The sequence below is a fragment of the Grampus griseus genome (assembly GCF_964374135.1).
Source record: "Grampus griseus genome assembly, chromosome: 4".
Classification (NCBI taxonomy): domain Eukaryota; kingdom Metazoa; phylum Chordata; class Mammalia; order Artiodactyla; family Delphinidae; genus Grampus; species Grampus griseus.
This window is the reverse complement of record NC_138997.1, coordinates 117,583,382-117,600,623: the sequence shown is the minus strand read 5'-3', so window position 1 is coordinate 117,600,623 and position 17,242 is coordinate 117,583,382. Positions and strand designations below refer to the sequence as shown.

Below are 17,242 nucleotides of genomic sequence, written 5' to 3'. Positions count from 1 at the left end.
ACAGGCTGCAGGATTGTAGTTCTTGCTTCTGCTGTCTGCCCTCAAAACACCATGTTTTTATTCCCTTCTCAATCTCTGATCCAAGTATGTGCCTTTATAATGAATTCAACAAGTATTTCCTGCATTTGTGATCAGACATGATTAGTTCACAGACAAACTCCGTCTTATGGGAAAGATACTATAAGATCCAAAACTGAAATATATGATTTCCAGGGGAAAACTGCCTGAGAGATACCTGCTTTCTTATAAAATATAATGGTAAGTGATATGGTGTCAGGAGCATCAACATTATGGCCTTGATATGTGATCACCCCACACGTCTGCTCTCTGTGAAATATAAAACCCTGGGATCATTCACTTAATGAGCATTTATTGAGCTTGTCACAGGCACTATGTGTCATCTCTTGATATTTTATAGTGAAGAAGCAGGAACAGATTTTACCCTCCCAGAGCAACCATACAGGTAGAAAGACAAACATTAAACAAATGTGTACACAAAGAAATACGTGATTATAATGGTGATAGTGTTATGGAGTATAATACAGGGTTCTAAGGGGGTAAGATAACTTAGATGAGTAGGGGGTCTGAGGATATAAAATTTAAACCAAGTTTTGAAGGATAAGAGGGATTTACTCACCAAATAGTAAAGGTAAAGACGTTGGGAATGTTCTGGAAGAGAGATCAGCTCGTGAAAAGGACTGGGGATGGGAAGGAGCTTGGTGCACTTGAGGAACTTGAGAAAGGCTGCTGTGGTTGGAGCAGGATGGAGAGAGGCAGCAAGGAGGGTCAGGAGACATGCAGGTCATGTAAGGATTTTGCCTGGAAAAGCAGTGCACAGGCATTTAAGAGCTTCATGTAGCCATGAGACAAGATTTGATGTACACTTAAAGCTACTGTCTGGGGAATTGATGGCAGAGGGGCAAGAGAGGAGATGGTACCAATGAGGAGGCCATTGCAGTAGTGCAGGTGACAGACGGTGATGACTTGGACTGGTGACATTAGAGTGGAGATGGAAAGAAGTACTGATTTCAGATCCATTTTGGAGATAAAGTCAGCAGGATTTGTCTAGAGATTGGTAGATAAATAATATGAAAGGTAGTTGGGCCTCTTTATCCTCAGTTTCTAGCTTAAATATGGGTTAAACCATAAAATTGTGGACTGGTTTCATTCATCCATTTAATTATTTGATAATTTATCTACTCAATAAAGATTTATTAAGCTCTTTCTGTCTGTCAGACATGCTATAAAGTACTGAAGATACAATGTTCCATCATAGATGTCTGCCCAGAGATTGGCTTGGTTGACTCTATATGTTAGAAGGTGGTGCTTAGAAGGCCTGACTTTTCAATTGTATCTCCATAGACTGTTCCCTTAGCTCAGTGGTTCTCATCAGGGACACTAGGGGGACCTTGGGGTGACTGGGAATAGTGGGATTGACAAGGTAGTGCTACTGGCACCTATTGTGGGGCCTGGTGCTGACAGTCTTGCCTATTCAAGGGACCATCCCACTTGGTGAAGGATTGTCTGGCCAGGAAGACCAGTAACACTCCTGTTAATGAACCGTGATCAACTTCACTGTGACCAGCCCTCACCAGCAGTTGGTCTTACTTTAATCTAAGAATTAAAGGGGATATAAGTGGGAGTGCCTTTATGTCACTGTTCTTCCCAGTCTTTTCACATGACCCTTTGGGCTCTCCAGAGATCTTTGACCTGCTCTTCTCCTGCTCTCCAGCTTGTGTCCAAGGGGAAACAATTAGGGTAGCACAATGGGAATAAACAAACCCTTTCTTTCTTGTGTTGTGTGTTCTTGGGAAAAGTCCTTAACCTCCACTAATTCAGTGTCCTTGTGTATAAAACGGAAATGATAGCTCTAGTATCTACCTCATGAGGTTGTTGCGTTACAACCCATAGGGACTTAGAACCGTGCTTAGGCTTGGCACATGGTGAGCTCCCAATGGATATTTGCTATTATCGTTCAACAGTATGGAAGGCAGTGTGCCGGGCACCATGCAGGTAGCACAGGCGAACACGTCACCACTCACAGCTTCTGCCCGGGAGGTCACTGGAAGACACACCCGTTACCCAAATGCAAGTCAGCATATGAAATGTTTTTGGACAAACAAAAAATTTGACTATGGTGATTCTTTGCTAACGTGACTTCTGCTGTCTCTGTTCAGAGCCTTGGATTTCAGGTCCGGTGGCCTCTGCTCATTGGGTCTGTTCTTCAGCTTTATACTTGGAGTTCCAGGGGGAGTTACTCCTTTTTCTCGGAGACACTCCTGGCCCTGCCTTGGAGAGATTGCCTCCTCACTGTGTGTTAGCTGGGCCCTGCTCTGGGTTCCTGTTTTCCAATGTGGCTACAGCCTGAGGTTCATGGGTTTTGCCCCATTACCTTGGGCATGCTCTAATCTCTACATCAGTGCTGGTTCTTGAGTTAACGTGGAGCCATTTTCTCTTCCAAAGTCCAATCTTTGACATCTTGGATGCTAGCAGCTGCTCTCAGTGTCATAGGCAGAACTGTAATCCTCAAAATTTTATAAATGTTTTATTCAAGGTGAAACTACTTTCAACTATTTCTGATATAATTCACAAATACATATACAAGGAGCATGAATAATTCATTCTTGCTGGGTAGCACAAAATGAATCAGCATTCCCATAAATTACAGCAACAACAAAAATCTTTTTGATATATAGTCTCATCTTTTCATAGTTCTAGAGTTATCGTTTATTTCCTGTAAGCTCTAAGGTTATAGAGGTTCATAAATGATAATTAATGCTTCAAATATATAATTGATATGCCTCATATCATACAGATCCCTGACACCACTTTATTCGCAAAATCTCTAATTAATTAATCTAAGTTTATTCATGAGACTGATTTAATTTGTGACTGTGTGAAACTTCACATAGCATACTAAACATTTTCCAAAATCTGTAATAACTGCTGCTTAGTTTTGTGCTCCATTAAACAATCATGCGAGTATAGAAATGTGTTAAAGTTAGAAAATTCAAGCTTCTCTTTAAGGCAGTGTGTTCTGTTAGAACTCCATTTTTTCCTTCTCAGACGTTTAGCATACGTACAGCAAAAATGACAAAATGGCTTCATTTGCACAAGGATATTTTTAAATAATGAGAAAAATGAATGCTAGAAAATGAGAAAGAGTACCGTCAGAGACAGTTGACTACATAATCTCCAACTCTACATAAAGCTCTCTCTACCCCTTAAATTTGTTTAATAGTTACACCTGACTTTTCAGTATTCTTCTTTAGATACAAACCCCTTAAGAAATAAAACCTGTTGTCACGTATGGCTAAATTTTAGTGTTTTCCTTTTTCTTTTTAAGCACATGTAAACTCTAAACTTATAGTAGATGGGTAGCATGATTTTCTGACTTGGTTAATTCATTTAATCATTATTTCAGTACTCATTAATTGAACAAATGTTATGTGTTAGTTGCTGGGTTCAGTGCTAAGGTAACAAAGGTCCGTAAGCCCTGATCCTAGCGATTTAGGATCTGACGATTCGCATGGAGTATATAATATATTTAAGAAGCTACTATATATGCAGTAGCAATTTTATTAGTGAAAATGGACTTTTTAATCAATATGTGTTAAACACTTTAACAATCCAAAATTGTTTGTAATATATACAGATTTTCTTGCTACCTGTGGTCAGAAACAAAGATAAATATGAATATATATCATATCTACGTTGGTCACGTTCAAAGGAAGAAATCCCACAAAACTTTTATCATCGTTATAGAGACAGTAATAGATTTGTTGGAAGTTCTTTCTGTCTAATATTTAATTACTTTGTATCATAATTTGTCTAGGGCACACTGTATGATTGTGTTAATATCATAGATTCTAATTGGGAGAAAAACTTAGCTGTGCCAATAAATGAAATTACATGTACACATACCATAGTTTTCATAACAAGCCCATATGAAGCTTTAAATAATCATTTTAGATGTCCATTTTATATGTAAAAGTAATAGAATTGAAAATAGTAACTGCAACATTAAAGGACTTACAAATATCCAGAATGCGGTGGAGATGGGGGAAAGTTGGGTAAACTTTTAGACAAGTTTACAGTTTATAGTATCACATCTTTTCATTTAGGAGAGGAAAATACAGACAAGAGTAATAACTGGTGATCCCTGGAACATGTTATCCTTTGATGATATTTCAGAACTTATTAAAGTAAAAAACAAGAACAACAACAAAAAACTATCTTAGATTAATTTTATCTCACACTCTCTAATGTACATACAGCAAGTTTTATACCTTCACTTGATGCTTGACCAAATGACTCATACCTTCTAAATCTCTAGAAAAATGGACAGTGTAATTATTGAAAAGGCTGTACTGTGTAGTGATCGAAAGTATGGGCTGTGGTGTGGATGGCCCGCCTTTGCCACTCAAGGCTGTGTAAAATTGGGCAAGTTACTTCTCTGTACTTCCATTTTCTCATCAATACACTGGGCTAGTGGTAAAACCATCCTAAATTATTAGAATTTATCAGTTAACATAAAGCTTAGCACACTGTGTGTCACATGGAAAGCGCTCAACAAATGTTAGCTCTTATGAGGTTAAACTCCAAAGCTGAAAGTTTCTTTTAAAATCAAGTCAGATCATAACAGAGGAAGGAATGACTGATAAATACATAAGAAAATGATTCATTTCACTAATACTCAAATTCGTATTAACATGAGCTAACTTTTTTCCAATTAGATAGGCATTTTCGTTTATTGACAATAACCATTATTAGTAATGATGTGGGCCTGTCGGTACTTTCAAAATGTTGGAGGTACCACCATTTTGGAAGGTAATTTTCCTTGTCTTCCCCCAAAAATTTTACATGTGGATACTCTTTGACCCAGTAATTTTACTTTTAAGAATTTATCTTCTAATAATACTCTCAAAGATGTACGTGCACACACGCATACACACTACTTATTTTAAATAGGGAAAAAAATGCTTCTGACATGAAACAGTGCCCATGATTTAATGTAAAATGAAAAACACGATTAGCCTAATTGTTGTATATTGCACAATTGCACTTTAGTGAGAAAAGTGTTTCTTTGTGTGTGTTTGCAAAGGGAAAAGTATAAATGTTAAAAGATACACAGAAAGCTGAAAGGACACGTGTAAAGTTAAAATCGATTTATTCCCCGGAGTGGAATTGGGATTAAGAGATAGGGGAGGACTTGGTACATTTCCATATTTTAAAATTTTACCACAAAATTACATGACTTTTTAAAATTTAAAGAGTCATTTTTTAAGCAGGGAGAAGAAAAGCCTAAACCAGAGAATCACTGGTTAGGGAATTGTAGCCCCAAAGCAGTAATCTGTTGGACCTGAAGAAGAAATTAATCCCAGAGATAGTTACATCTCCTTATTTGGAGAACCTCGAAGTCCACGGTCTGAATGAACTTCCTGGAGTAACCAAATCTAGTTGCTGAGTTGTGGGGAAGTCTTCACTTTATTAAGAAGGGCAGACAGATATGGCTCCTTCCTAGCTGGCAAGGGGTCACTGCTGCCTCTCAGGCACTGCCAAAACCTGAGTCTTACTTTACCGGCAAAGACATGGAACATAAAGGAAATTGCTTTACAAGGAAAATCAAGCACTCAGGCCCAAAGTGGTATGTATTTTGGAAGGCCACCTCTAGCCCATAAAGGCATGTTCATTGCAGTTTAAAAAACGAGCCCCTCCAGAGAAATACAGCCTGCAAACTCACACTCTACACCCATGATGTGTTATCCTCTCTTTTTGTTCAGAAAATGTTCCTAAATGGTTCCACACACTTTGTCAGACCTCAGTTAATATTTAGAGAATTGAAGAGTTTCATAGAAACCATTTTCTATAAGATATGTGTGAGTATATTTATGGTATACAGAAAGTTGTATCCTCGGGATCTACTGATGCAAAGGCAAACAGAAAAGATGGAAATGTTTAGATTAATATAAATGGAACATTATGGAGTCTTATAATGTTTTAATATGCTTTCTGTTTTGATAATAATTTTTAAAATAATCTGAAAGCATATATTTCATATGAACACTGGTGCAAATCTATTGATGCCTAGTTTTTTCTTCTTTTTTAATGTGAATATCTTGTTTGTCTTCACAGAGTTACTGGAGGTGAACTGTTTGAAGACATAGTGGCGAGAGAATATTACAGTGAAGCCGACGCCAGGTAAGTGACTTGCCCTGGGCAAGATACAGGACTCAGCACTCAGATGACACTTGTTCAGTATATCTCTCTACAAATATATTATGATGCTTAAGATTATGAGACTTTTATAATACCATCTTGGACTTTTCTTGATGAGACCCTCTTAATTGATATTTCTCTCTTAAGGATTTCCAAGATGATTCTTTGAAGAAAAAAAAAACAACTATGAATCTGGACTAAACTTTATTTTTATCTAGTATCTATAGTTAGAATACATATTTTATTTTTAAAAAAAGCCTAACTGGAATGACTTCTAATAAAGAAATATACTTTTTTATCAAAGTTATGAGCTCTTTAGATGCTAGGCTGCCCAGTATGGTAGCCAGTAGTCACACATGACTTCTTTTTTAAATTTATTTTATTGAAGTATAGTTGATACTATGTTACAATGTTGTATTAATTTCTGCTGTACAGCAAAGTGAGTCAGTTATACATATATACTTTTCCTTATTCTTTTCTGCTATGGTTTATTACAGGATATTGAATATAGTTCCATGTGCTATATAGTAGGACCTTGTTGTTTATACATATGACTCTTAATTTCAATTTCAATTAATTAAAATTAAATAAAAAGTTCACTTCCTCAGTTGCACTAGCCCCATTTCAAGTGCTTAATTGCACGAGTGGCTAGTGGCAACCGACTGGATATAGCAGATATAAAGCATTTCCATCATCACAGAAGTTCCATGAACAGCCCATGTCTAATCAGAGGCCATAAAAAGAAACAGACTCCAAAAGGCCCGATGGTCTCCTTCAGGCATTATGAGCTGTTTAATGCTTTGGAAATTCCATTAATGTCCTTGGAACTCTCACTTGAAAAATATTTATTCAGGTACTTCAGAGGATTCAAGAGGATTTCCCAATCTTGTTAATTGGCAACATTTTTACAGAAGTTAAAAATGGCTAACATTTTGTCTAATTTGAGACTTCCTAGGCAATGTTTTTGGAGTAAAGTAACATTAATCTACTTGCTCAGACATTACTTAGACTGTATGGTGTTAATTTCCTTGGCATTTCTTACACATATTCTGCAGTTGGTGCTCATTTTGAAAAATCTGGCCGTGAGTGCTTGGCTCATTATTAGCAATATAAATGAGATGTTTTATATATATTCAGTTACTGATGGTCTGTGCCTGCTGGTTCTCTACCTAATGCTTTCAGAGCTTCCTAAGGCTGCTCATCCCCCTGTAGCCTGGCCCTCAGCATATAGTCAGCCGATAGAAGGTTCCCCAACCCTCCAAAGTAGCACATGTATATACAGGCTCACTTCTAAATTTCTGATTAATCTTTTTGGTTTAATACTACTGTTTATGACATTTTGTGAATCTTCTCTGCACATGACTACACTCTAATTTTTTAATGGAATGTTTCCTGCCAAAGTCCAATAGAAAGTTCCATGTCACTTATGCTATAATGAGTGAATCATCGCTTGTTCAGTTTAAGCCAGTTCCTCACATTAGGCCTCTGAAAAGGGCTTCAGAATAGCCTTGGAAGTAGCTATTTGCCCACTTTCCAAAAGAGTAATCTTTTTAATCAAGGTAATAAAAAAAGTGAGGGAATTTCCTTTATTTTGCTTTTCAAAATTATGTTAAACAGGTTGTTCTTGTGTTTCAAAATATTGGTTGAAATTAATCTAGAGACCATTTTCACTATCGAGCAGCCCTGCAGATAACAGGATAGACCCTTGGTTGGTTGGATCATTTCATATGCATGCTTATATTAAATTTTGGAATGTACTATGGGATACATTTTAGGATAGGTCCCACACATAATCAAGGAGAAGAAACATTCTCTTCTCAACTACAAGCATAAAGAGCAAATAATTTGTAAAAATCTGTTTAGTACTAGTCCTCAAGAAGTTAAGAATTGAATTAATTCTCACTGGTAACATATGGTGAACTTTATTTAATATGAATTCTTGTTTACTTCTTTATTTTCTGTTATTCATTAAGCCCAATAACTTATACCAGTGGTTTGAGATGAGAGAGTGAAGTATTCCTAAAAAGTAGTATAAAGTGAACATTATTGTAGAAGGCAAAAGAGTCATATGATTTAACAGATAATTACCAACACTCCAATAAGCTGTATAGTCAAAAACAACCAATATGAAGCTGTTTTAGTGGTACACTTAATCAAGTTAGAGCTAGAAAATCACAATCATGATCAATTTTGTGACATGTTGTAATAAATCAGATGGTGATTACTTTCTTTGGAGTAGTAGTATTTTGTACATTAAATGATTGAAAATATCCTCATTAAAGTATTTGCTTAATCCTTATATGAATGAATGTAGAATGAATGAATGTCTATATATACCTGCATTTGAATCGCATAGTGAACTTGTACAGAATTCATCAGTGTGATATGTTCTACATTACTGTATGTCATATGACAGCTCAGGGGACCTTATAGGTGCCCATCGATGACGTCTACCATAGAATTTAATTAGCGTCTATTTGACATCAGTGAGCCTTTAATAAGAATAGCATAAGTTGTGCATTTTAACATAGTAATAAGCATAAGTTTTCCTTCACTGGGGTGTATGAAAATGTGTCTAACAACCACCAGTGCTCCAGGGGATTTTAAATTTTATTTACTTTTTGTAAGTTCTTAGCCCTTCCCCAGAGTATGACTATACTGAAGAGGAGTTTGTTTTATGCCATGGGTTTACTTTAAATTCTCCCTGTTATTGGAGACGTGCGTTAGTTTTCCTATTAATATATTATACAAGCAGCACCATTTCTAAGTCAAAATGGTAAATGTCTCCCTCCATTTTTTTTGACCTTTGTTTCACCTGCCACTTCATCTGTGTTTACCCTCTTGTTTCAACACCTATGTTTAATTGTGACCTCAGATTTTAAACAGTTTAGATGTGTATGAGAAATACCCATAAATTTTATTTCACTGAAGAATTTTCCCAGAACATTGTGGGAATTATTTATAAAATTTTCTCCCTGAATATGGAAATATTGTGTTCTGTATACAAATGATTTAATTTATGGAGTTGCAATGAAAAACACACACAGCTCAAATTGTTTTGTCTGAATATGTCACAAATTCTATGTTGGATGTCATTTTTGTTAGAACCAGAATTAGCTTTATTCAGCATTATTTAATTCCAGTGTAAAGCTAAAAAAATGTGAAAAATATAATTTTTGTTTGTTGTTTGTTTCGTTCAAACTTTCATTTTATTTTGTATTCAATGTGACTATGTGCCTTTAAAATGTTCTCCCTTCCATTCTGCCCTTGTATCTTTACAGTCATTGTATACAGCAGATTCTAGAAAGTGTAAATCATTGTCACCTAAATGGCATAGTTCACAGGGACCTGAAGGTCAGTATATGGAGTCCATAAATCTGAATCAAAGGAAGTTTTTTTTTGGTTTTTTTTTCCTGGGGAAAGGGCAGAGGGTGGGTATTTAAAATGGTTCCCTTGCCTTTCCCAACTTTTCCCTAAAATGACTAAATGATGAAATGATAATGCATGATGGCTCTTTCAGTTTGCTCATCTACAGGCTAAATATACATCATAGCAAAAAGGGAAGGACAGTATTGAGAACACCTGTTACGTTTCCGAGGAGTAAAACACCAGAGGCAGTTTGGGGGCAGGCTTTCCTGAGATGACCAGCACTTGCCTGGAGATAAACTTGGCCTGTGATGTATGTCCGCCTGTAGATTTAAACACCACTTCTGTTCTGAGACCATGGGTTGCTGTAGCAGAACAACTGGTTACGCATTGCTCCATTTGAGTCTGATGAACCCTCAGGCAAGAGATGATAATTGCCAGCTAAATTAAAGCAGGCGAAGTTAATGATTTATCAAAAATTCATTACGTATCCTAATTTAACCTTAATGGTGCCTTGACTGCTAATGTGACAGCTTTGGAATGATACTAGAAAAATGGGAGAGAAGAGGGAAACAGCTTTTTTTGTGTGAGGTGGAGGTGGAGCACAAAAGCTATAAAAATAATAGTTGTGTTCCAGTTCATTTCCTGTGAGGATTTATAACCAGGAAATGAGCTCCTGAATTAAATATTTTTAAGATGGATTTTTCTAGAACAAGTGGACCCACATTTTGGCTCACATCTGGCAAGATCCTGATTGTTCTGAGGTAGTAGTCACTCTTCTTGAGCATGTTTACATTACTGAAGATGTTTAAAATACAACTCCAGTTGTCTGCTAGTTTTGCACTTTAACCCAGTCTCTCTGAGGCTATACAGACAGTGAGTGTAAGCTTGGAACTAACACACGCCCCCTGGTGTTTGCATGCAGTCATTGCATTCAGCAGATCCTGGAGGCTGTGCTACACTGCCATCAGATGGGCGTAGTCCATCGGGACCTGAAGGTGAGTAATGAATGCCCTTGGAGAAGACAAACCACCACACAATTCCTAACGACTGTTCAGCTGCAGTTATACCTGTAAAGGCAAAAATATGAGCAGTAAAGTTGTGTGGACTCATTCCGACACATTACGAAGACACTTTCCCTCGCCACAGTCATCTCTTCTCTAATGCACACTTGAGACTTACATAAATCCCATTTCATCCAGAGAGAAAGCATTGCCTAACATTAACAATAAATAGGTTATATTTCCTGCTTCCTAAGAATGGATGCAGCATTTAATGTGATTTTGAGTAGGACTGATCTCTTTCTTTCTAAACTTGTTCTGTGGACATAATAGTATGTTTGTTGATCAAACATGTGATTTTATAGTCATATTATATTTACCTAATATGTAAATGGTTATCAGAATTATAAAGTAAATAGAGATAAATGTATTAGGTAGATTTTTGGCCCAAGTGATTGGTGCTAAAGAATCCCATTCTGGGTGCTGAAGTCTCTTTCCCTTAACATTAGTCCCAGGAATTCTGAGGACACTGAGGCTCCCTGGGTTTTTATTTATTTATATTCCTAGGGGCCAAGATATTATTGCCTTTTAAAACAGATGGAAAAAGGGTAAAACAAATTTTATTATCAAATAGTATATTTGATACTAATACTTTTAAGACTTGACTCAGCTTCTGATAACCATTGAGGTTGAAAATTGTTTAGATCATTTAGAAATTAAATATTTCAGAGAAGACTATCCTTTTATTAATTTTCTGACCTCTTCTCTCAGCATTCTAGTTTTACTTATGAAATTTCAGAGAAATAGTGAAGGCCTAGAAATTTCAATGGAGAGAAACTCCTGGGTGGGGGAAATAGCAAATGTGAGCACTGTATAGTTGTGGTTTTTCATCTGAAACCTCAGCCTTTTCCAGGCTTTAGTACAAAGGTGGCAAAGGATAATTTAGAATGTCTTGAACTGTAGTGGGCTCAGGGGGAGGACCTAGGCTGTTTCTCTAGACTTCCCTAGTTATAGTAAATTGTGAATCTGAAGTTCCCGTTCATTTAGTATGTTCTGCAAGAATATATCTCTGACGATCCGCAGTGAGTTACTTGAAGGTGTGATTTTTAAGCAAAACATTGCCTTAGTTTTCTAGAATCTTCCTTTGATTTTCAGTTTGAGTCTGAGAGCTTTGCATGTCTAAAGGAAAAGTAGGTTAATGGCTTGTTCTTTTGGTGAACCAAGATAGGACTGTGTCCATCTGCTAACACCAAACTTAGCCATCAGGATAAAGGAAAAATAATATGTTCCTTTGAAAACCCATATATTTGGCAATCACCTCAAAAATTCCTTACTAGCCATGTAAAGACAGTGCCCCTTTTGGTTACTGCGTAGTACTCACAGTGCTACTTTTCCTTTTTAAGTGAACGTATGTAGACATACACATTATTTTTGCTGTTTAATAAAGTTATCATTTGAAACATTTTGCTACATTTATGTAATTATAAGTATAGTCTAAAAGCCAAGGATGAAAAATGTGAATTCTATTCCATGACTTTCAAAATATATTTTGTGAGGTCATGATATTGCACTTTTGTAAGTGTCCAAACTCAGCAGAGCTCTTCAGAGACCGGAACTCCCTTCCTTCCTCCCTTCCTTCCTCCCTTCCTTCCTCCTTTCCTTCCTTCCTTCCTTCCTTCCTTCCTTTTTATTTATTTATTTATGGCTGAGTTGGGTCTTCGTTGCTGCACATGGGCTTTCACCAGGGAAGTCCCCAAAGACTGTAACTTTACTCAGAGATGGCAGTGAGCCTAGGATGTGGGTGGGGAAGAAAAATATATTTTCTGACATATGAGCTAAAGTCACTAATTAAAAACTCAGGCAGGTGATTTCCAGCAAGGCTACTACTAAAAGAAACAGCCTGCTGCATCACCCATCAGATTTCTTGCAAGGGAGAAGAGTGTTTTTGCTTTCCATTCTTACCCTGTTTTTAGGAGAGGATAGAGATGAATTTCTGATAGAGCTTGTTATAATGTCTATAATTGTCCTAGTTTCTGTGAAGTTGCTGACTTGGATACACTCAGTTGAGTCTAGTTCTCATGCTTGTTTCAGTAGGCCATGACATAAATATACTGAGAGGCCCAAACTTGTGCGTGAGAGACAACTTATGCACACCTTAAGTGTGCTCAGTCACTGGCTTTGATTTGTGTCTTTTATATCCGCCATGCATAGTCTGATAAGTATACAACTTGCAATAGCATATTTACCGATACATTAAAACGAAAAAGATCAATTGCCGAAACCTATTCTCAGGCTTTAATCAAAATATTGCCCTTACTACTGTTGGGCCATATATTTTTGTTTCCCTGTCATGATTCGTATGTTAATTCATGTAGACTACAGGCATGCAGTTTAACTTGTCCGTATCAGTGAGATAAAAACACAGGAAGTATTACATTTTTCATCATTATCACAGACACCTGTGAGCATAGGAGTACTGTACAGTTTGTTTATAAATCCCTCCTAAGATAATAGCTATTTAACGTATTGTGTTCCTTTACAGTACCTAATGTGAGACCTTATACCTAGTTAATACTTGCAGCATAGTCCTTTAATTTAGGAATGAATCAAGTTCAACCAAAAGCACATTTGTAATAGAAAGGACAACATTGAATAAAACAGATTGTTGTGTATGTTAATTAATGTTGAATACAATAGAGGGTAAACATATCCTCTTTGATACAGTGATAGCATACAGATCTCGGTTTGAATATTTGAATAACTGCCACACTTGGGGGCTTATTAGACAGTAGAATCCACCAGATGGAAACTTACCGAGACCTAGAGACAAGGCACAGCAGGCACAGCAACAGGAGAAAGTTCAGGGTGGTGGGATGTTGGCATAACAGAAGCATGTCAGTCAGCACCAGGCAGTATCCGTTGGATACATGGACCACAACCTTTGTCTAAGGTGCATTCAGTGTCAGGCCAACTGCTGTAGATTCAAGCAGTATTGGGGAGATACAGCAGTGCTAACATAATTATAGGACTATAGTTCAGGGATATGACTCTAGTCTTTGAGAGGGTTTGAATCAAAGCAGAACCTAAATAATAAAAATGGCCATAGCTGCCATTTGTCAAGCAGTTACTGTTATACCCTGTACTGTATCATCATATTAATCTTCAGAACAACTTCATGAGGAAGGCACTATGACCATCCCCATGTTACCTAAGGGGAGATTTAACAGCCATGAGTAAAAGAACTTATTCAAGGTCACTCAGCTAGTAAGATAGGATTTGTGCCCAAGCAGTTGGGTTCCAGGGTCTGCAAGCTTAATCACTACCACTTCTCAATTCAGTTAGATAAATGAATTGAAAACCATTATAGAGATCAAAGAATAGATCAGAACAATGATGGTAAAATAATCTTGCTAGCAATATTAAGAATTATTTGGGAAAATGGGTCTAAATTTAGTGAGTCAAGGGATTAAAATAATCCCCACCTATGGATTTTCATAGCTATATAAAATTCATCTCATTAGGAATAAGAGAATAAGGCATATTTAAGATTTAATGTAGAGTAGGAGGGCAGCATAATTTGACAAAAGACTGGTATAAAAAGCAAAGATGTCCTATTTAGAAAATCAGTAAGGTGGCATTGTCCACAGCCTTTGGAAAATGAGGCATCAAGAAGAACGAAATGGATTTGCCCCATTTAATTTAGGCCACATCAGGACAGTCACTTTGGAGTGCTTATAAATAGATTGTTTATGAAGAGTGGTGTTGGATATTTGTGAACTCTGCTGATTAAAAATTCAGGTATCAAAAGAGAAGAACAAACATTAATCAAACATTTCTTGAGCACCTACCAAGGCCCTGTCTGGGCTGTGGGCATATATTACAGAGCAAAACAAACAGACCTTGTATGTGTGGAACGTACAGGCTGGTGAATTAAAGATCACTTAAATATATGTGGAAAATGTATCTGTGCTGTGTGTCCCAGAAAGAAGGAAGTACATCAGACAAGCACTGCAAAAATATATTAGGTCGAAAAGAGGCTGCAGTAACAAGTGACAACTTTTGATGTCACAGGAAATAAAGGCATATCCAGTTAGTTGTGTTGTCTCATTTAAGAACCGGGAGAATACAACTTCTGTGAATCAGTTGACAGAAGGAAGTAAGTCAAAGGAGACAGTTAATATAGCTGTGCTTTTTCAAGTAAACATTTCACACAACGTAGTAAGATTTCTTCAGTTCAGAGTGTATCAGAAATGGTTACTATACTACTTCATGAACAGCTATCTGGATAGGAGGCTTCATACATACGACTGAATCTTTTAGCAACAAATCAGCACCAGTGAATTGCCTCAGTGGAAAATACTGTCTTTCTGAAAGCCTACCTCCTGAAAAACAATGTTTAATGGAAAAATCATTAGACGGGTAGATGGATATGAGAGTGATAAGTAGGTAGATAAATGGATAGTTAATAGATATAGATATTTAAATGAAGATAGTAATTCTGGAGATGTGGGGGGATTTTTAACACTTTCATAGAAATGTCAATAAAATCAAATGTATGACCAGAAAAGAAAGTAATTCATTTTCTGGGAATCTGACAAGCATTCAGTAAATCCTTTGTCACCATGGGTAGTAGATATATCAAACAGTGAATTCTACATTTAGCATAATTATAAAATCACAATTATTCCACTTTTCTCAGAACCACCTTTTTAAAAAAATGTTTAAAGAACACATCACTTGTACATAATGTATGTCTAGCTATACTAGAAACAAACTATATACATGTGACAAATCCCATAATTCATTTAGTCGTTCTAGTATTTCTTTATGGAGTACTTGGTGTATGTCAGGCTGTGGAGAAACAGCTAATTGGGGAAGTCCCACTGGGGTTCTTTCAAGCTACTTGATAGTGTGTGCTGTTAATGCGGAGGCAGATCAAGAAACAGGAATGGAATACTGAGTGATTCTTACGAACTTGCTCATATATGCATGATGATAGAAACAGTACTTCCTCATCACAAACTCACAGTGCATGCATCAGCTAGAAGTTCCCCGTGCTAAGTACATAAATTCAGGTATCCATGCCATGTGAAAATAAAAGCAAAAGTCCCTTGTACCATGTGCACAAAAGGACCTCCACCATGCGCATGAGCGAGCCTGATATTCAGGCTTTTCAATTCATGCAAAATTTCATTTAGTTGATTTCTAGGAGCTTTGTTCACACCTTCTTTGGCAAAGGAGAAGTGACTGAAAACGCACCGAAGCACTGACTGATTAACTTCATGTTGAAATACTGAGACTTTCCAATAGAAGAAAGAAATTTTAAAAGACAATTTTACTTCTTAAAAGCTAATATCCAAGGGAATGTAAGCATCAAATAATATAGAATAATAAAACTAATAACTTGCTGTTTTATAATATTCATTAAAAACGTTTTGCTTTTTTAAAAAAGTAAAGCACACATGATTTCACTACCCTTATAATTTACGAATGTTTGAGTTTCATTGGTTAGATAGATAATCACGTATGTGCACAGATAAATCTGTGATATCACTAATGTTGAAGATGTTAATGTGACTAATGTTAAAGATGATCATCGCCTTTGCTGAATCAGTTCCTCAATAAAGGTCATGCTAATTTAGAAATCCTCATGATGTGTTTATGAGATTTTTGAGAAGCAAAATCAAAATTATGTCTTTTTCATGTTTCCCCTTGTTTTATTTGATTATGGGTAATAAATATTTTTGACTACTTTAAATTCTTCTAAAAATATCTGCTGAATAGACTACCTTTTGAAAATGAATGAAAATAAAAGAAAATGAATGATTTTTATACCATCAGAGAAGCTTCCTCAGTATCACGTCTTTTAAAAGGAAGGGATCAGGAAATCTGGCCTCAAGTCCTTGCTTCATCATTTTGAGCCTCTCTACCTCAAACTGAGGGGTTTGAATTATTTTATCTCCCAAGTCTCTTCCAGTTCTGAAAGTGATTCCAGCAACTTGCCTCGGTACTTTGAGATACTTGGACAGTTTCAAGAAAATCCCAAATCACAATGGAAGTAGTTGCCATTGTATCCATATGGAAGTACAGAACAAAACTTGCAAACAGTTGCTGCTCGTTACAGCTGATATGCTATAAATGGTTGTTGACACTAAGACCAGATGTCGTGGAAAATCCTGCATCATTAGGAAGCAATGGGGCGGGGAGGGAACCTGTGTGTGAGAATGTCAGTAGAATCTATTTAAAAACCAACCTAAACAGTGATGCATTATAAGAATTTAGAGATAATCTCAATGTGTAAATATTAACATAATAGATTGCACTTAATTTAGAAATACAGACATTTCTCAAGTCATGAGCATTCATTACAGATATTCAATGTTATGCACATTGAAATGGCCAGCTGCACTGCAGTATAATAGCTAATCACTAACGCATATAATGTCCCTTACAAGCCCCTGTGATTAAATCCAGTGGGATTTTATAATTTTATATATACTGTTTTGCGATAAAATATATATCTATAATGTTCATTTGTGAGATGAAGAATTAGTTAATTAGCTTCAAGAGTCTAAATTGCCCAAATCCACATAGTTAATAACAGTCAGGACCAGGAAATAAATCCAGGCCTTCACCCTCTTTCTAGATCATTGTGC

The 17,242-nt window shown here is 36.5% G+C and overlaps 1 protein-coding gene across 18 annotated transcripts in view; it reads left to right on the top strand.

Moving 5' to 3' along the window:
* CAMK2D (calcium/calmodulin dependent protein kinase II delta) overlaps positions 1–17,242 on the top strand; it is a gene marked incomplete at its 3' end in the record, with an annotated part of 272,940 nt that overhangs the window by 183,040 nt on the left and 72,658 nt on the right. For all 18 annotated transcript variants that reach the window (XM_082652994.1, XM_082652992.1, XM_082652998.1 and 15 more), the window contains exons 5-6: positions 6,136–6,201; positions 9,501–9,573. In XM_082652994.1, coding sequence (XP_082509120.1) covers positions 6,136–6,201; positions 9,501–9,573 — 139 coding nt within the window. The remainder of the gene's footprint in view (positions 1–6,135; positions 6,202–9,500; positions 9,574–17,242) is intronic.